The sequence below is a fragment of the Rhododendron vialii genome, chromosome 1a (genome assembly GCF_030253575.1).
Source record: "Rhododendron vialii isolate Sample 1 chromosome 1a, ASM3025357v1".
NCBI lineage: Eukaryota > Viridiplantae > Streptophyta > Magnoliopsida > Ericales > Ericaceae > Rhododendron > Rhododendron vialii.
In genome coordinates, this window is record NC_080557.1 from 6,924,783 (window position 1) to 6,945,803 (window position 21,021).

A 21,021-nucleotide genomic window follows, 5' to 3' on the forward strand; every position below is an offset into this window, starting at 1 on the left:
AGTTTTACATAGGTGAATCGTGGCTGTTCAAAAGGTTTTGGATGATTCGGATTTTAAAAGAACTTTTCCAGAGAAGAGGAGATAAATCTTTTGGGAAAGAGTACTCTTCCCCAGACTTCTTCGGAAAAGTTCTTTTAAAATTCAGATCGTTGATGATCGAGATGTACGGGTGAAATCGTGTGGCGCTTTGTAAATAACCTATATACAGCAGCTCAGAGAATACTCTCTTGTATGAAATATGAGAAAGGAATTAATATTCAAATGAAGAGAGTGATAACATCCAAAGAGAATAGGGTTTTAGTAGGTTTCTCCGGTAGCGAATAAAAGTAATCCATTTGTGCGCATTTAACTGGCCTACTATCCCAACCAATAGGAGGGAGCCCATTCATTCCTTGAACCAGGGCAAAAACCGATCAAACAATAAACCGAAAGCTATTATAAACGAGAAGTTTCTTACAAAATTTGACTTTCACACGCATCACGTGTGCCCGACCTCTCTGGTTCAAATAAGAAGAGAGGGAGATAACATCCAAAGAGAATATAGTCTAAAATGGCTTATTTTTTGTCCTTATTCAAATTTTTTTCGTATGACTTGGTTTATTGTCATTTTTTTGGAGATTATTGCATCCTCACGACAAGAGGAATCTAAAAAGTAAAATTTTTTGACCGAAATCCATTTTTTTTTGAATAAAAACGAAAAAAAATCAATAAGCCAATTTTTTCGTCTTTATTCAAAAAAAATTGAATTTCGGTTGAAATTTTTTACTTTTTAGATTCCTCTTGTCGTGAGGATGCAATAATCCCCATAAAAATGACAATAAGCCAAGTGATACGAAAAAATTTGAATAAAGACAAAAAATAGTCACTTTAACTTATTTGTCCGAACACCTCAAGATTCCCAAGATTAATTCTTTGGAATCTGGTGGTAGTGAATAAAATTAATTCTTTTGTGTTCATTTACCCTACTATCCCAAGATTCCCAACCATTAGGAGGGAGAGCCCATTCATTCATTCATTCATTGAATCTGTGTCGGAGATAGCTTTACTCCGAACTAGGCGGTTTTAAGGTAACTCCAAAACTAACTCCCAAATTTAGGAGGGAAAAAAAAACACAAGATAACAAACTCCCATATTTAGCTCTGCATCCCCTCTCCATAAGAAGGCGATTTCACATCCTCTGTTCTTTGTCAGCCATGCCTGAAAGCCACAAGCAGGCAGGATAGAATCGATAAAAAATCAAACTCCCTGATTAGAGCGGGTTCGTTCTATCCTCTTCTATTCCTCCTTCATCGGTAGCTAGCGAAATCCGAAATAACCGAAGGAAAAGGAAGGAGGAGGAAGAGGAAGAGTAAGATTTAAAAAATAAATAAAACATGGGTGCACAATCCTGCATCGTCGCCGCCGTCTTCGCGGTCTTGTTTTCCACGCTGTGCGTGTCGCCGGCGGAAGCCGGAGCCGCCGCCACGGCGCAGAAGCCCAAGTTCGACATCTTGGAAGTCCTAGCGGGGAGCAAGCAGGGATCGTTTAGCACATTCATTAGCCTCCTCAACCAGACGGGGCTCGCGAAAGAGATCAATTCCAGAGACACGATCACGGTACTGGCCGTGGGTGACGGAGCCATTGGAGGACTGGCCTCTAAGAACCTCGACAGGATTAAGGACATCCTCAGCACCCACGTGATCCTCGATTACTACGGGATCGACAAGATCCAAGATCTGTCCTCCAAGAAGAACACCACTGTCACCACCATGTACCAGGCCACCGGCGTTGCCGACGGCATGCAAGGCTACCTCAAAATCGTTGTCCTCCCGAACCAAGGCCCCCAGCTGACCGATAGAATCAGGATCGGGTCGGCTGCCAAAGGCGCTCCCTTTGACATCCGGCTGCTCAGCGACACCGAGGTTGCTTTCAAGAAGTTTGACTATGTGGTCCTAAGCATATCTGGAGTCATCTTTACTCCTGGGATTGACGGATTGACTCCTCCGCCGACCGCCGCACCTGCACCTGCACCCAAGAAGACCCCGGTCGCACCGGCACCCCACCACAACACGACGACGGCAACCCCCGCCCCCAGCCCCGTTGATGACGACGCTGACTACGACACGCCTACGCCTGAGGCGGCGCCTGCTCCAGCACCCGTGCTGAGCTCCCCATCGGAGTCTGTCGATGCCCCCACCGCCGATGATACACCAGCAACGACAACTCCTCCTCCAAGCTCTTCAGCAATCCACATCTCCTCAACCTACATCTTCACTGCCCTTATCGTGGTTCTAGTGTCATCATTTGCTTCTGCTGGTTTGTAAACAAAAGACCTGGAATTCACACACACACACAGAGACTTATATATATATACATAACAAATATATGTCTACATTTATGTGAAGACTGGGAGGCAAAATGCTATATCTCATCAGTAGAAGAGTTACTCCCATTGCTGAAAATGTGATTTGTTTTGGTTTAGGAAGAAAGGCAAAATTTAAGGCCAGAGGAGAAGTATATACACTATTTGGACTATTTTGGTGGCATACATATTTGTGATGTCCATAAAGCAAGTTAAAATTTAGTATTTGGGTACGCTATTGTGATTAGTGATTTATTTTTTGAGATTTTGAGCCAATTCTTTTACATTTCATGTTCATCTCAACGAACGGAATTGTAGCGCCCCGGGAAATTCAACCTTAACACATGTGCAATAAGTGCATAAACATCGCGTGGAAAAGTATTGGGTTGGAGTTGTTATGAATAAACCTCTCTAAATCTACATTTTGATTATAATATAGTACTCTGGTCCTCCAAAATGAAGATTTGAAGGATGTTGGGTTGGAGATGCTCTTAGACATGCCACAAAGTGTTGCGCTAATATGAAAGTGTTCAGATAGATATGTGTTTGAGACTTAGAAAGATAGAAATTAAAAACAAAATATTCGCAGAATGGTAAGAGTAGCACCAATAACAAATAAGATGTGAGAATATATATTAAGATAGTTTAGCCGGTTCTATCATTGGTCGGTTGATGATGTAGTTGCGAGCAGGTTATGGCTACAGTAAATGACATCATTAAGGGGAACGAAAATTATAGATGGAGCCAAGTGATACGAAAAAAATTTAAATAAGGACAAAAAATAAGCCAAAGTGACTTATTTGTCCAAACACCCCCTAGTTCAATATGATTAATACTTTGTAGATATTGCGGATTACGATACCCTCGACAGAGCTCCATAAAAAATATGAATTCTTGTAACCAATTCTATTTAATTGGGATCTAAGGCTCGGTTTGGGATTTTGTTGCATTTGATAAGACTGTGTTTAGAATGTCCGAATTCAGCATTTTTGGGAAAATGATAGCCAATGGCGTGTTTTGATAATTAATACCTGCTAAAGGCATTTTCAGCATTAACAAATGTTCTCAATATGTCTTTGACGGGTATTAATTATCAAAACACGTCCTAGGCCGTCATTTTCCTGGCTTTTTTTGAAGAACCTTTTTGTATGAGGCCAATTGGCCTGGGTGCCAGGATATTCGTCAAAGGGGAATACCAGACCAGCTTGTGATTCATTGGGCTCACAACCTCTGGGCTTAGAAATACAATTCAATCTTTTTAGTCTTGAAAGTTTTAACAGGCCTTGGCCCAGAAATTCCAATTGGTTAATCTATTCTCACTTTTACCCAGCCCAAATGAGAAAATATAACTAGATATACAAATCCATTTGTCTAGAGGAGAAAAATCCAAATGTAATTTTTCTTTGGTACACCAAAAATAAACAAGAAGCTACACTCTCTGAAAGGCCACTTCCTTAACCAACTGGGGTTAGTTAGCTCGGTTAACCAGGACTCTGGTATTTCATTAGGAGATTAGGAGTTCGAATAACCCTATCTGCGTGTGCATGTTTTCTCCTTTCCTTATGAGTTTTTCCTTTCTCCATTCTTTCTTCGTTTATTCCCTATGATAGGATTATTTATGGTATATATCGGTTGATTCGTTGGACTTAGTTATCTTGTGAACTCTCACCATTGATGTAATTTTTCCGGGTAGGTCATATGTAAAGGATCCATTCTCTATGATTGACAAAAAAAAAAAAAGGCCACTTCCCTCATGCGTGCCTCTAGCAGTAGAATGATGTCCTTCGGTGGAATTATGTGCAGCACCATTTTATCCTTTTGATCAACTTCCATATTTGCAAGCCTATCCACAACTTTATTGTCCTCCCAAAATATGTGCTCCAAAGTACATCTAGTGATAGCCATAGTAGATAGTCCAATTTAAAATGTATATAAAGGATGGTAGTTTCAAAAATGGTAAATAGTCAAATTTGTGTAATTGGACGAAAACGGAAATTCACAACCGTAACAAATTCTCATTGGTCTTTCTTTCTTTATTAATTTATTTTTTTTGTTGGTGTGCGTGTATCTCATTATGCTTACAAATTAACAAAAGAGCATGTCTAGTAGCAATTATTATAATTCCCAATTTTGTTCTGTGAGCGAGGAGAAATACAACTACTATAATGTAGTATGTTTTTACTATGCCACATTACACTAGGGGTAGACATCGTGTCGCGTCATCTCGTGTTCGTGTCGGAATTCTCTTAACTCTAATCCGGCCTGTTTAGCTTTTTGTGTTATCTTGTCGTGCCTTTTTCTTGTTTTGTGTAAGAAATAGTCGATCCTAACCCGCTAACTCCGTGTTGTGTCTTGTTGTGTCGAAAATTTCCACCCTTAATGACACATCAATCTTTCTCCACAAGTTATGCCATGAAATGACCTTTGCACTCTCTTTTTTCAAGCAACACTCTATCTTTCATCTTTATCTTTGCCGGTTTACCTAATTAGCCTTCCTTACGAAAATGCAAAAAGAAACGAAAATGCAAAAAGAATTGATTAATTTAAGGGAAAGTTTGTAATTGCATTATTTACTAGAAAAATAAGTTTATAATTGTGCATAATATAGACAAACAATAGCTAGCTAGGGTGTGGTTTAGTTTTTTGTTTGTGGAAATTAGGGGTGTTCAAGAAAACCTCCCGAACCGTAAAACCGGTCTGATCCGGACCGAACCGTCCAATTTGGTCCGGTTCTGTGGTTCTATGGTCAGGTTATGGTTCCAAAAAATAAGAACCGTTAATTTTGGTTCGGTTACTGATTCTCAGTTAATGAACCGTTGTTAGAACCGAACCGGACCGTTTAAAACTAAGATAAATATAGATATACTTATGTGTTTGTAATTAAATATGTACTCAAATTTGGTAGGTTAATCTTTTCCTTGCTAAATTTAATTTATTTAGAGATGAAATTTCATTTATTAGGAAAGCTTTTATTTTCTTCCTTCCTTTCCTATTCCACGAAATTATCTTTCTATTTCTTTAATTTTATGAGTTCATATTTTGTAAATAAGTGTTTGATGCTTATTGGATAGAACCGGAACCGAACCAAAACCGAACCGGTCTTACGGTTTGGTTCTGGTTAGGTTCCATACATATATTGGTTAGGTTCTGGTTCTCAATTTTCTAGAACCGTTTGAAATGGTTCGGTTACTGGTTTTCTAGAGAACCGGACCAATCCGGACCGTGTACACCCCTAGTGGAAATTGTAACCACGATCGACTATTTCATACTCTCTCAGCTGTCCCGATTTATTTGTTCACTTTTAGATTTTTTCATGTCCCAAAATGTTTGTCTATTTGACTTTTTAATGAACTAAATGTCCTTTTTGCCCTTGCTTTTTTCAAATAAATTAACTTTTTAAAAAAATTAGAAGGGTAAATGTTGAAAAGTTAAATGTTTTTAGGTGTAATCATTATGTTCCCTAAAAAAGTTGGGTTCCCAAAAATGGACAAATAAATTGGGACAAATGGAGTAATGATTTGGGCTTGCCACCCAATGGTCATTCACCGGGCTACCAATAGTTACGGGTAGGTCTGTCAATGGACCGGATCTAATCCGGATCCGATCCGAAAAATCCGATCCGGATCTGATAAAGTCGATCCGATAATCCGAATCCGGTAATTCAATACGGATCCGGATCGGATCGGATTAAATCCGTTATCAATCCGAATCCGAACTTTATTTTTTAAATTTTTTTTAAAAAAATAGTAAAATTGTTTTTTTTAAAAAAATGTTTAAAAAGTTGTATTTTTATTTTTTAATTTTTTTCGGAAAATATTTTTTTTGAAAAAAAAAATTGTATTTTTTTGAAAAATATATATTTTTTTTTGCTAAAATTTTTGAAGTAAAAAATGTTTCCGGATCGGATCCGGATTTTTCGGATTCGGATCCGGATTACCACTATCGGATTTGGATCGGATTGGGTCTTATCGGATCCGGATCTGTCCGATTCGGATCGGATCCGGTCCATTGACAGGCCTAGTTACGGGTTTAGAAAGTTTGAGCTTAAGCTGATAGACCAACATCGACACCCGTAATATTCTTGTAATTCACTAACCAACTAATGCTATCCATCACCAAAAACAACAAAAGACCATGATTCCCACAAATTGTCAAGGCTGCGTTCTTGTAAACTTATTTGTCCAGAACGTATCTCGGTATTTTTTACTGTTCGTAACTTTTGTTTAGCTTTTTGTCGTAATTTTTAGCGTTAATCGTTCGTTCAGTCTTTATCAAACTTTTTTTTTTTTTTTTTGCTTTTGGTCATAATATTTTATCTTCTAGACTCCACTCATCGAGACGGATAATTAATCCAAAAAGTGTAACGTAAATCCAGCAAAACTTAAAAAACCACAAACAAAGCACACAAAACGAAAGGAAAACACGCTTTGGACACAAGAAAAGCGAAGCATGGACTAAAAAAAACGCGGCTTTGTCATCATCGAGTGACGCAACAAAGTGCTACAAAGGCTACGGTCAGTTTTGGAAGTCTTCGTCAACTACTCTTTAAGATGTTCTTCACAAGTTCATGAGTGCAATATTCAAACACTTCGAACAAGAAAACATTTTCTCCAAAAACATTTTGACTCGAAACATCTTGCCGTAGAGATTATTCAATTCCTCTACGGCACACCTTGCTAAGGCTTCGTTCCGTTTATATATATATATTTTAAATATTTGTTTTTTTGTTTTATGGAACAAGTTATTCTCTTACAAATGAATCACATTTTAATTCAAAAAATAAGTACTTATTTTAGTTAGTTGAACACATCCTAAACAGTTTTGTGAAATCCCACATATTCGATATATATACAAAAATATGAAGTATGTATATGTATGTATGTATATATATATATATATATATATATATATATATATATATATATATATATATATATATATATGAAAACGTCCGCTAGCTATTATGAACCTGAGTTATAACTTTTGAACCACGTGAAGCCCCACATCTTCGATATATAAAAAGACAAGAATTAGCAGGTCAACCGGTGCGGCTGTTAAGCGAACATAGTCAAAAGATTATAACTTTTGAGCCAGACATAACAATGTTTCCGTGTCAAAAGATTCCACAAAGAATTGATTGATCGATCGATCGAATCCAATTGTTTTAGTTCACCTCATATAGCCATATCAAAGTCTACGTGTTTTAAGGACAAATACACTTGCATGGGAAAATCTATAGTCCACTCAAACCTAGCTACTTTTCAATTGATAAGAAAGTACTAGAAAAAAACACTTTACACCCTCGCTCTCATTCCAATCGAGTCCAATTCCTCTCTCTCTCTCTCTCTCTCTCTCTCTCTCTCTCTCTCTATAGATCTCTCAACAATTTGGAATTGTAGAGATATAATGATGATAAGAGCTAGCTTTTGGAAGTCTGCCATGGTGGTTGGATGTTGGCATGTAATTACTCATGTTGCTTCTCATGGTTGCTTTTCTTCAATTAAGATGCTCTCAATTTCAATCTCAATCCTTTTTTTACGATCCCGCTATTATTACTTTTCTCTTTCGCCAATTTTATAATCGGTTCAAATGTTTTTGAAATTCGATTTTGCCCAATGTTCACGTTTCTACTCACTCACAAGCACGCATTATGTGACTTAATGTCGGTTTACATTAGCATATTTAATTATTAACCCGATAAAAATGTTAGATGTAAGAATCCGTCGCGAAAAAAGATAGTAGAGAATCCTACGAGAAAAACCCAGCCTAAACCCTAGAAAAAGTACACATGAAATCCAGAACACGGATCTGCTCACTTTTGTAATACATTTAGGGGATGTTTCTACTAACAAAAAAAGGTTAAAGATTTAACGCATTTTACCATCTCGTTTCTACTAGCAAAAAAAGAATATTTTATCACATCATTTCCATTAACAAAAAAGTTGTCAACAAAAGTTTTTTTACTACAGTAACTCACAAACTCATCAACAAACTTCTCAACCACAAATAAAAATTTATAAATTTCTTACTGCCAAAAACACCCCATTATACTACTATTCCCTCCGTCCCATAAAGTTTTACATTTTCAGGAATGCATGGCATTTTTAAATTGTATCTGTACTAGTGTTTGCCCGTGCCTACGGCACTATGCACCTCGGTTGAAATTGAAATTACCCTTTAAATCTTGATAGTGGCTCAAAACATTATTTCAATTTGTGGGTAGCTAAAATTTTTTAGGTAGTTCCAAATTGCTGAAAATTAACTCATTTTTTTTGAATGGCGAAGATTTTTTTTATTGATATAAAAAAAGGATTACCCCACGACAATCATTTGCAACTCAGCACAAATTTGATAAAATAAAAAAGGAACAGTACAAAGCAAAAAAGGAAAAGAGTTTTCAGATCACAACCCGACACAGAATGTGCATAAACCCAACTAAGAGATAGGAGAGCACAAACCAACTTGAAGTATTGATCCAAAATGAGCCCCTGTCTGCTTGAAGCATGAAAATGCCGAGCACCACCTAGAAATTAGTACAGCATCCAAAATCAGTATTGATCCAAGCTATCAGGGTATTGTCCATAAGCCATAGCAACCAAGCATTTTGGTACTGAATCATGTAAACACTATTAGGTGTCCTAGAGATAAAAAAGGTTCATAAAAGTCTGAGGTACACCGAAATGAGAAGCTACAATAAATATGACAGTTCAAGTGTCGGCCTTCAAAAGAAATCACCTCAAGAAGGGAATCATTGAGCTACGGTCTCCAAACAAAAGCCCAAAAAATTATAAGAAAAAAAACTCATCGAACCACCATATAAGCAACCCACCGAAATAAATAGAATTTGTCAATCTTTCTTATCAACTCAGGCCAAGAATGTAAGAGCACTAAAACCATCAAGGAAGAAGAATTATTGGTAATCATTAAAGCAAAATTGGTCCCCATACAACATTGTACAGTTCCACAGCATCAACCAAAAGTTATAATGTATAAGAAAGGTGTGAAGATTATTACTCGAAACAGCTGACCTGTCAACTTGTATATGCAAAAATAGGCTTCTTGACCACAATTTAAGGGAACAAATGGAAAAAGACTATTGGATCAAGTGAATCCGAGCCTCAGGGTCCCTACACTTCCCGTGATTTCTTTCCAAAACTATTTTCTGTTTTTTCTCGAGGCCTATTTGCTTAATTGGCTTAAGAATACTTCTCTTGCACCAGAATTGCCAGTAAGTACTGATCAAAAAAATAATGCTGGTAGGTCTTTTTTCCTTTGAGTTCTGCTTTTCGTCTATAATTTGCTGTTTATTTCATTTCATTTTGTTTTTTTTCAAAAGGGATGGGAAAAAATGACTGAATGGAAAAAAAGAGCCTATAAGTTGGGGAGTTTTGAATGATGTTTGGAATTTGAATAGCTCATAAATTTTTTTTGCTTTTGTTTCCTTGGCTTTTTTTAAGATGTCTGAATAGAGTTCATTCTATTTCTATCATGCATTTTAACAAACACCTTGAAAGCAAACGTTTACCATAGGTGATTAATAAGAAATCAAAAACTCAGCAATAATTGCAAACTTCAAAATAGAAAAGGGTACTAGACGAATAAAACATTGAACTTACAAAGGAGAGAGAGAGGACGATGGTGATGGAGGTGGTGCCTTGAGAGAGAGAGAGAGAGAGAGAGAGAGAGAGGAATTCTGGCCTGGGGGTTTCAAAAGACGAAGTACGGTGAATACGTTTTGGAATGTGGTGGCGAGGCATGTATGGCAGTTGTATAATTAGCTTTAAAATGTGGGCCCTTTAATGAAATGGGCTCTTTAATGAGATGAGGAGAATGCCTCTCTGCCCTTGGATCAAATCAATCCTAGCCATTCCAACAACTTGTCCTCACAAACTTATGTTTTATAATAGAGATTTCAATTCATAATGTTTTAGGCGATTTTTTGAATTTTCTTTAATAGAACAAATTAAAATCTATTAAATAAAATTCATATTGCTTATAAAAAACATTACGAATTACTCGTAAAAAATATAGTTTAATTTTTTTATAAAAATAAAATATTTTTTTTCATCAGCGAAATAAAATATTGAAAGCGTCAAACTTTATGACGGGATGGAGAGTATATATATATATATTCCACATCTGATACCTTTCTTTATGTGCAGGATCACATTTTTCCTACTTCTTACGGAATTCGGGCAGGTGTCACGATCACTAACCACAGCACGGACGGTTGGTACCTCCACTCGTCTAGAATCTCTTTTATCACAATTTACGCGTTTTGTGGGCCTCAAAAGTATGCACCAGAACCAAACAACGCGTATAACTTCCTTTAATGATGATAATGAAAAACACCCTGTACTAACTGCCAACTATAAAAAAATGATTTACAAGTTGGGAAAAATCTTTGTTTACGGATCATTTAGTAAAGAAGATTTACGATGCTAAATCGGACACATTCAAATCCAAAAGCATTTTAAACAATTTGGGATTGAAAATCAATTGTGAATGGTAGCAATTATTTTTATCGGTCAAAATTAGAAATACATCACAGCCATTTTTTGCGTCAATAGACGTTTGAGATTGTGCGAAATCGTGAGTAAATTATTAATAGGTTTCTCTCTTTTAAAAAAAAAAACCTAGCAAGCATAATAACAATTCTCTCCCTTATAACAAACAACAACAGGAATGCTACAAACACTAGCCTCTTTGTTCTTTACCCTCTCGCTCTCTCTCTCTCTCTCTCTCCTCTTCGTATTCCTCTACTTCATTAAACCATCACAAGGAGGAGGAAGAGGAGGAGAAAGATGATGTTGATGGCAATTGGAGTACTGTCACTTCTCTTTGTATTTGGCCTTTTCCACACTCTCCTCCACTCTCAAACAACGAAGCTCGTCGCGTGGTCTCGATCCTCGCTGAAGAAGGTATTTTCGTCGCAACGCGTTGTCCCCAGTCCGACCGACAGCGAGGAGATCGTAAGGAGCGGGACGTCCCACAGGAAGGCGGAGGCCGAGCTGAGGAAAGTCTTCGCCACCTTTGACAAGAACAAGGACGGCTTCATAACGAAGCAGGAGCTCAGGGAGTCGATGAGGAACGTCGGGGTGGACATGTCGGAGGCGGAGGCCGCGGAGATGGTCGAGAAGGTGGATTCGAACAGGGACGGGCTGATCGATTTCGACGAGTTCTGCGAGCTGTTCGACTCGATGGCAGGCGGGGATCGGGCGGCGGGCGAGGGTCGCGGAGAGGAGGCCGGGGAGGGAGGAGGAGGGGGAGAGGGGGATTTCATGAAGGAGGCTTTCGATGTATTTGATGGGGACAGGGATGGGCTGATAACGGTGGAGGAGTTGGGGTTGGTGCTGAGTTCTCTGGGGATGAAGGAAGGGGAGAGGTTGGAGAATTGTAAAGAGATGATTAGGAAAGTTGATGTGGATGGAGATGGCATGGTTAATTTTGATGAGTTCAAAGAGATGATGAAAACTGGTGGTGGTGGGAGGCTTGTTGCAGTTTCCTAACCCCTCTCTCTCTTTCTCTCCAAAAATCTCAGCAGCCCATTTCAAGTTCTGTCTTTCCAAAAACCCCATTTTAGAGATTGTTCGGCTAAATAAATTATTTGGCTTATTTTTTTTATTCAAATTTTTTCAATTTTTAAATTTTTTGAAGATTATTGTTTCTTTATGACAAGAGGAATCTAGAAAGTAAAAAATTAAGATCGAAATTTAATTTTTTTTTGAATAAAGACGAAAAAAATTGACTTATTGGCTTATTTTTGTCTTTATTCAAAAAAATTAGATTTTGATCGTAATTTTTTACTTTTTAGAATTCTCTCGTCATAACGAAACAATAATCTCCAAAAATTTAACAAATGCGAAAACAATTTGAATAAGAACAAAAAAAATAAGACACTTTGCTTATTTATCCGAACAACCCAGTTCTTCTGCTCTCTCTTTATAACTAGCTAGTTGTCGGACCAGCTTCCACATATTTCGATTAATCTCATACTTTACCAGCTGTGAATAAGTTATTCACGAAGGCGTTCAATCTCAGCCGTCCAAAAATGTTTTGGATGATCCGGATTAAAAACGTCCACTGACGGTAATAGATGATTTTTAATCTGGATCGTCTCAAAATACTTTTGGACGATTGAGATTAAGCTCCGTAAAACTTATTCATGACTCCTCCGTGAATAAGTTTTTCTCATTTTACGATCAATGGTAGGATAAACGTTCAGTGGCTCCCACTAGATGGGAGGCTTAGGTTGTCTCTTTGTACATATAACATGGGGAATCTTGTATTCCTCATCACAAAATGTGTTCTTAATTAGCAATCCATGACAGTTGAATTAGTAGATGCGACGAACGAGTTGTGGTGTTTTACAGATGGAAAGGCGTACGGGAATTCGCACCGACATCACAAGGAGAAGAAAGTCATTACGCTGATGGATCAATCTTTTCTTTTCAGCGGGGTCAGCTATGGCTTAAGTCCGAATATTTCTAGATTGGGTGGGTTTTCCAGTTGATCGGGGCCGGGGGTTGCTGCCCACTCTTTCTACCGAGGAAAAAACATCACAAGGAGAGAAAGAAAAGTCTTTTTTTTTTTTTTTTTAATGTTCTTTTTTTTTTTTTTCGGTCAAACGAAAATTCTGAAGTGTTCTCTTTTGTTTGATTGTGTCAAAGGTTTTGTACTTAGAATGTATATATTGGTTTGCTGTTGTATCTTCCAACAAAAATACCTGTGCAAAATATGTAAAGCCAGCCCTTTGAAAAATAATGGAACATGTACAAATTAACTACAAAAGAATACTTGCCAAGGAAACAACAATTCAGAACTCTAAAGGAGCCAGGCAAGGCTAATTGTTAGGAACCCCCAAAGTTGTTCTTGCACGTGTGGTACTCGATCCTGGTCAATGAGTTATCGCAACACACTATGGTCGTCATTCTTTATCTTCCGATAACCTAACAAATTTTTATGTTTTTTTTTGAACGGCAAAAAAGAAGAATATGTTCATTAAATGTAACGGACACAAGAGATTAAAGGAATAAGAGAAACGGCATCATAACGAGAGAAAAACATCCCAACGACCATCGACAAAATTTTATACATGTTGATGCCCCACCCGTGAAATTTATCACTTCTTACTTTGTTTTGTTGGGAGTACGTACCGACCTACAGTGTGAAAATATCATGTATACTTGAGCAGATAGTCTCTTCCTTGTAAACCAAAATATTGAGGCCCAAATATTGAGAAATTTTTGGGTACCGGGTGGATTCCACGCGGCCATGCTCAAGTGGTGTCCGAGCAGCCTATCTGAGCTGTCCAAAAGTGTGTTGGACAGCTCAGATTGAAACCCTCTCTCCTCTCTCCCCACCACTCTCTCATCTCTTCTTTCATTTTTTTCTCTCCAAATCCGAGCCGTTAAAAACCGAAATAGATGCCCCGGATGCACCGAACGGACACCACGTGGTACCCATCCGGCACCGAAAATTTTCTCCCAAATATCAAATACCTCCGCCAAGGCCCCTCTACCAAGTAGACTTTCCTTTTGTAAGCCAAATCAAGTAATCTGGTACGTTTTCCACGTTTATAGGAGTACATCTGTCTTGTTGCTTTACGTCTGTATATATTATTTAGTAGTCTGAAAGCACTACGTATCACTGATGCATCGGATCACTCCGTACATTCTTGTAGGATTCATGATTAAGTATATGGACTTCATGTAAATATGTGGTTCTGAAATAATCCAGAACATCATGTGGCGGTACTTTCAAACTACTACTGAATAAGTACTCTTGTTTTATATATAAACACTTTGATTTGTTTTTTTTTAAGGAGAATAAGAGGATAATTTCACTTACTAATTCACCTAGACAATTGCTAACTCTTTGACTTGCTATAAACTAGGTTCCCTTGACACTCCTCTGCACAAGGATGAGAGGTCAATGACCATGAGTTTCTCCCTTTGAAAATTATGCGGATATGCGTAACCACATGTAACAGGCTCGGTCATGGGGGTGTTTGGTGAGGTCATTTATGCATTTTCACATTTTCATTTTTCCATTTGCTTGTTTGGTTCTTCATTTTCAAACCTCATTTCTCCCAAAACTCATTCACTCATTTTCACGAAAGAAGCGAGAATGGAAAAGGAGGTTGGGAGGTCATTTTCCCATTTTTGGCTTTTCCCATTTTCCGTTGAATTACCAAAATACCCAAACCACTCTAGCTAATTACCAATTTTGCCCCCCCTTTATTTCCCAGGTTTACACCACCTCTCACAGAATCTGCTTTTGGTTCTAGCTAACCATGGTTCTATGATACTTGACAGAACTGCTTTCAGGTGTGAAACATTTTGCTTGTGGAGCTTGAAAAAAGCCTTAGTTTCGTGTTTGTGCTGAGAATAAACCAAAACAGTTCTTATATGTCCACATTTGAAAAAAAAATAAAAATAAAATAGCTAAGCTAAAAACATTTGAAAAAGGTCATCAGTTTCATGTTTTCAGTTTATTGGCCTTTGACTGTAAAAACAATAATAAAGGCCAAGGACAATTTGGTAAAAAATTAATTCATAATTTATTTTCATCAATTATCTACCAAACACTAATACTGTTCAAAAATATATTCTGCACATATCTTTCAAACACTCTTACCATACTCAAAACACATTCCGATCATAATCTAAAAAGCTGAAAATGAAAAGCCAAAAAGTAGGCTCCCAAACATCCCTATGTATAACATCAGCAATAGCTTCTGAACAAACCTCTCTCTAACAAAAGTGGGACATTGATCCAGTACTTCCACATGCTTCGTTTTGGCGTGGAATATTGGATTGGAAGCCATAGACAGAAATAGCAGATATATTACCGAAGCCGTCCCACATCCTAGCTATATTAACAAGAGTCTTATATATACTTTGCCTAAGCTTGTATTTTTCGACACTAACATGTAGAGGGTATGGAGGGTTCATAGGGGGTTAACTGGTTAAGAATACAGCCCACGGTCAAACCAACCCGCCACCACACAACTGATCGATCACTTGCCCAACTACTACTGCAAAAAAGAAAAATGCAAGAGATTAACAACAAAAACTTCTATTGCAATTAGGTTCTTTTGATACGTATGCTGTGGGGCTCCGATGAATCTGGTTCACTCCTTCCTGGACCGTGGTTTGATTGAGAATGGCTCCTAACTTACACCTAGCCTGCACAAGAAAGCACGACTAAAAGACCACAATGGAGAATCTCCGGAATGACCCTTCGGTGCAAGGATGAGTACAATTGCTCAGAGATGAAAGCCAATAACTAGGGTTTTAGAGCATATGAGAATGTACCTCTCTAGGGTTGGCATAATGGGGTATCTATAGGGGAAAATGACGGCCCAGGACATGTTTTGATAATTAATACTCTCCAAGGACATGCTAAGAACAATTATTAATGCTGAAAACGTCCTTGGCGGGTATTAATTATCAAAACATGTCATTGACTGTCATTTTCCCTATCTATAGGACAATCCTTAGCTTGGCTTCCAAGATTGTACATGTGCTTGTCACGCGTCGGTTGACGTCACCCTTCCGTCACGCTAGGGCTTCGTAACCGCTCATGGGGTGAGCTAGCTACTTTACGTGCCCTCGTCCTTATCCAAGTGCGTAACCGTTTAGATGACGTCATGTTAGTTCAAGGCTGAACGTGGATGAGCTGGCAGCATGGTCCCCATGTTAGTTCAAGGCTGAACGTGGAGTCCGACAGTCAAAGGGTCGGCATGCTCGGCATGCTCGGCCGACGGTCCATTCAGACTTCTGGGGTGGTTAGGCCGAAGATCGGAACAAGCCGGGCCAAACCATCAACAAGGTTTAGACTGGCACGGATCATTCGTGGGTGGTTCGATATACGCTCGGCATGGACACGAGCCGTTATTTCGGCCTGCTACATACGCAAGTGTAGAAAGAGAGAGAAGATCGAAACGTTATGTTTACCGCGTTCATGTTAACTAGATAGTAGCCTAAGAGCTTGGTCTGGTATTATGTCTTAAGATTAAGTGGTTTGCTTAAGGTCATGCGTTCACTGTTGTGGAAGGGATTGTAAGAGTAGTCCAAGATATATACAATTCAGCCCGAGACATACTGTATTACAAAAAAAAAAAAAAAAACAAGCTGGACGTTGATTTTGAGAGCGATAATTCGTAATCCCGAAGGGCCAAAGCTGCAAAAACAACAGCGTAAACAGTAAGAATGAACAAAGAGAATAGATGAATATTAACAGACAATTCAGAGATCTGTTATGTGCAGCATCTTAAATCGATCTATTGCTAATTGTAACACATCAGTTCATAGTGTTTGCAACACACACAGACACACACAGACACACACACACACATATATATACATACATACAGTCCGGTTCATATCTACACCTCTTTCCGTTCGCACCTCCTCTTTTCCGATCGAATTTCGATGATCCGAGCCACTCAATATGTTCAGAACGTGATTTTAAGAGTACCCGAAATAGAATAAAGAGTTACTCTTGACTCTGGAGTCCTCTATTTTCCTTTGGACTCCTAAGGCACTCATTGGACTCCAGGGCCGACGTAACGATTTTTCGACCATCCACTATACCGGAGTTATTTGCACCTGACCGATTCCCACGACACACCTATTCACGCCTTTGACAGCTACGATCTCTTCTTGTGCTCTTGCGCCAAAAAATATACATAAGACCGCTAGGCCTAATTCTCATTATGTATCATTCGATATCCCGCTATCATTACACGCTATTACGTGGTCTCCTACCATATTTTAAATCCTGCCTAATGGTTTTTCCACTTTTTGAACATATTGAATCCAGAGTCATAATAGTATTACGTACGTACATATATATGTGTGGGAACCGGGCTAGTTTGTGATATAAAGAGTGGACACAGGGACCCTTTAGTGCACTCTTGCACGACAACGTATAGTGCGTAATCCGAGCCGTCTATCTCTACTACAATACTTTTAGGAAATGTGGATCATAATTAGAAATACTTTTGAACTGCTCGAATTGTGCACTACATGCACATAGTGCACCCTTGCTTCTACAGAGTCCCCGGGTCCAAAAAGAGTACCTTTTTGTAGTGATAAATGGATAAACATATCCACATCCCATCAGGAAAAAGAGCAAAAATAATTAAGATAGAGAATTGGCCTCCAGATAGATCAACACGAAGATACGATCGACTAGGAGAGAGCAACTGGAATCCATGTATAGAAAGTGATATTGGCGCGGCTCAATCTGAGATCGTCTTTTACGACCACATTCGTAAATCCGTCTTCGGATTGAACCTCACCAACATCGCTCTCTTTGCCTCCCAAAAATCCATCAAATCTCTCCAAAGCCACAAAAAAGCAACCATGAAGTCAAAAGAGTTGGTAGTACTTATATGTAAATGTAGATAACCACTCACCACCTAAAAGGAGGGGAAGGTACACAACACAAAAGAAAAAAAAGAAGAAGAGAAAGATCATCAAATATGGTCCCATAAAAGAAAATGATTCACCATAATTTGGAAAAAAAAAAAAAAAAAACCACTCAAAAGCGTTGTTGGTGGTTTGGGGTGAAAATTTCTAAAGTTAGATTTCTCCAAATCATGACTAAAATTCGTAGACGGAGCAATTATAATGACACTTTTTTCATGCTCGACCGAACTGCGAGTATGCAAAGAAAACAAAACAAAAAAAAAAAAAAAAGAAGGCCAAAAGAAGAAGAAGAAGGAAAGACTAGGCAAGAGGATTAGGTCTATAGTATCCCCTAGAGCAAGTATTAGTTATATATATAGCATTGATCATGAACACAGTGATCGCGGGGTGGTAGCCTAGTGGCAAACGACTTACTCCCACAGTGTTCGGATTCTGGTTGCAGGTTTGAGGCATGCGAGACAACGCCCCCTCGTGCCTTGCAACACTATTGGTTCGATTGTGATCCACTAATATCCTGGGTTGGGGCTGCGAAAGTCCATGGGTGATTGGTCCGTCACTGAACTCATCAATGTTTCATCAATGAGAAAGAAACAAAATGAGTTCAAGCAAGGTAGCAAAGCACACAAAACACACATACAGACGACACATGTGGAGAGAGAGAGAGAGAGAGAGAGAGAGAGAGAGAGAGAGAGAGAGAGAGAGAGAGAGAGATGGATGTGAGGAGGCAAGGGGGTGGAGAGGAGGAGAATGTATAGAAGTAGCAAGGCGGCAAGGGGTTTGCCTCGGGATGATCGAGAAGGTGAAGAAGGTGAGTGGAATGATTTAACAATGCAGAGGTGGGGGAACAAAAACAAACTTACTTTTTAGGGTTTTGTCATGCCTTTAGTTTTTGTTCTCAATTAAAATCGAACACACTTCCTCCACTCGCGCATGCACTTCTAATACATATTCTTTTTTCCAACTAAACAAACCCCATTTTCGTAGCGTCAAGCGTTAGTCTGGTTGGTTGGTGAGTTTACTCCTCACACACAATTAATCAAGTTTCGATTCTTGAGATTAGCACACAAGAAATTAATTTCTTGTGGATTCAGTAGCGTGGGAGTTGATGGACTGTGGTTGACCATACAAGGGGGATTCAATTGAAGTGTGCGTAAGTCGACCCAAACGCCCCTTATCGTTAAAAAGAAAAAACCCTCCTTTTTATCGTACCCGCCCTTTTCGTCTACTACTTACTACTTATTTTATTCTGAACCCTACCTTTTTTTGTATCATGCTCATATTTTTTTAATTAATTCAAAAAAACGTCACTCGAAATAGCAAATTATTTCTTTACGCAGAGAGCATGAGATAGTTGTATTGGCTTATTTGCAAACACATTAAATGATTAATTGCTCATATGACTCTTTGTAATTGTATGTTATTTATATAATATACATGCTTGATAAGATCAGTTTGATTCGAATTTAAAAGTGGATTAATTTGTATCTCCACCACCGGAGGATTATTTTGGACCGTTGATGCTGTCAATCTTATTGTGTGGATTACCCATGCAATAAATTAGGTCAGCTGGATATATGGATATCTATCTCATTGAATCACAATTACATGAAAAAAAAAAACATGCTGCCAAGATTTTTGATCGTATGTTTTGTACAAGATTTTTGTCTAGCCTTGAGATTGGTTGTTAGTTTGCCTTGTCTCGGTGTATTCATTATTGAGTTTTTTTTTTAACATATATATATCTTTCTTTGCCGATTCAAAAAAAAAGATTGAAAGGAGCAAAAATAGATAGCTTGGGTCGCATATGATTGTCAAGCGACATGGACGGCAACATATGCTTGTTTCTCGTTGCAATGCCATCGTGTCTTCGGCCAGTATTCTTTGTACCTTCATTTAATAGAGGTAACAAAAATAATTCCTTTGCTGAAGAGTGAGGCCGTGAGGGGGGAATTTAAGAGTAATCTTGGGGAGAAATTTTTGGGTGCCGGTAAGGTACCACAGTATGTGATATTGTTCAAACGTGTTTTGGACGGTCTGAATTTTAGAGGGAGAAAAAGAAGAGAGAGAGAGAGGTGGAGTGGTGGGAGAGAGAGAATAAATTTTGTGCTGTTCAAAACACGTTTGGACGAGTCAGATTGCCGACGGCTACCACCACGTGATACCCGCTCGGCACCCAAAAACTTGTCAATCTTGGGAACAAAAATGCAGAATGTCAGCGAAAGATTCGTCTAGAAAGAAGTTTCGGAAGGGGTAGTAAATAAAGTGTCCTCACTACACACATTAATTACAACAAAAGCAGCTTAATTAGGCTAACCCACCGGCAAGCGGAGACACCGGCGCCAAAGGAGCCCTGCCTTGGGCCTCCACTAGGGGACACTCATCTTGGGTTTACCCTTTCTTTCCTTCTTTTTTCTTTCATTTTCATCACTATTTACTAGTGCTATTTTTTATTTTTTATTTTTAATGGGGTCACCTTCTAACCTTTTCTTTTCAAGCTTTTTGGAAACCCAAAAAGGCCCTTTTATTATTGTTAAGGAGCACGATTGTCTCCGGTGTTTTAGACCAACCATGTTATTGATCTTGGCTTCCATCGATCTAATGATCATACCCGGTGGCAAAGCTAAGATTTAAATCCTGGGGGCCAAATAAAAATATGCAATGCTCGTCAAAATGAATAAATCGTTCGACTAAAATTCAAAAATGTAATCCCGAATTCTTGTATTAGAATTAACATTCAAAATTTAATTAATAGCATGAATACCGGTGGTAGTAATATTTTTATAGGCAAACTTTGTGGTAGTAATAAGACTGTTACGTTCATTGGAACTTAAAACCAACACATTGAGACACATGAATAGCTGCTTATATCATGAAAACAAGGCTTGTGGTGAGGTCCGTAGCTCAGGTAGCACGGTCCAGCAAATTATGGGCCCGTTCGTATCATAATATGAGCATTGAATTGAAATGTCTATACAAGACGACTACAAATTCGGCACTCTGTTAAATTCCTACGGCCGAACTTAAACATGCATCAGATATATAATTATACAAAGTCTGTGAAGAGAGTGTGATAACTGTTTATTCGATCATTGGTAGTCTGATGAGATTACATTTCTTATTGGACTATATTTTACTTTTAACAAAAGGACTTACATGTAAACAGCAGACAAGCGTGGTCCTATATATTATGTACAATTTTTTCCCTCAAATTCATTATTTGGGGGCGATAAGTTCGCGTGC

At 38.4% G+C, this 21,021-nt stretch overlaps 2 protein-coding genes across 2 annotated transcripts; both read left to right on the forward strand.

Moving 5' to 3' along the window:
* Nucleotides 1-1,373: 1,373 nt before the first annotated feature.
* On the forward strand, nucleotides 1,374-2,303 carry LOC131327091 (fasciclin-like arabinogalactan protein 14). Its single transcript, XM_058360092.1, has one exon. The coding sequence runs from the start codon at nucleotides 1,374-1,376 to the stop codon at nucleotides 2,301-2,303; it is 930 nt and encodes a 309-aa protein (XP_058216075.1).
* An 8,637-nt stretch (nucleotides 2,304-10,940) lies between these two features.
* On the forward strand, nucleotides 10,941-13,132 carry LOC131300335 (calmodulin-like protein 3). Its single transcript, XM_058326115.1, has one exon. The coding sequence runs from the start codon at nucleotides 11,146-11,148 to the stop codon at nucleotides 11,848-11,850; it is 705 nt and encodes a 234-aa protein (XP_058182098.1). The 5' UTR covers nucleotides 10,941-11,145; the 3' UTR covers nucleotides 11,851-13,132.
* Nucleotides 13,133-21,021: the final 7,889 nt, after the last annotated feature.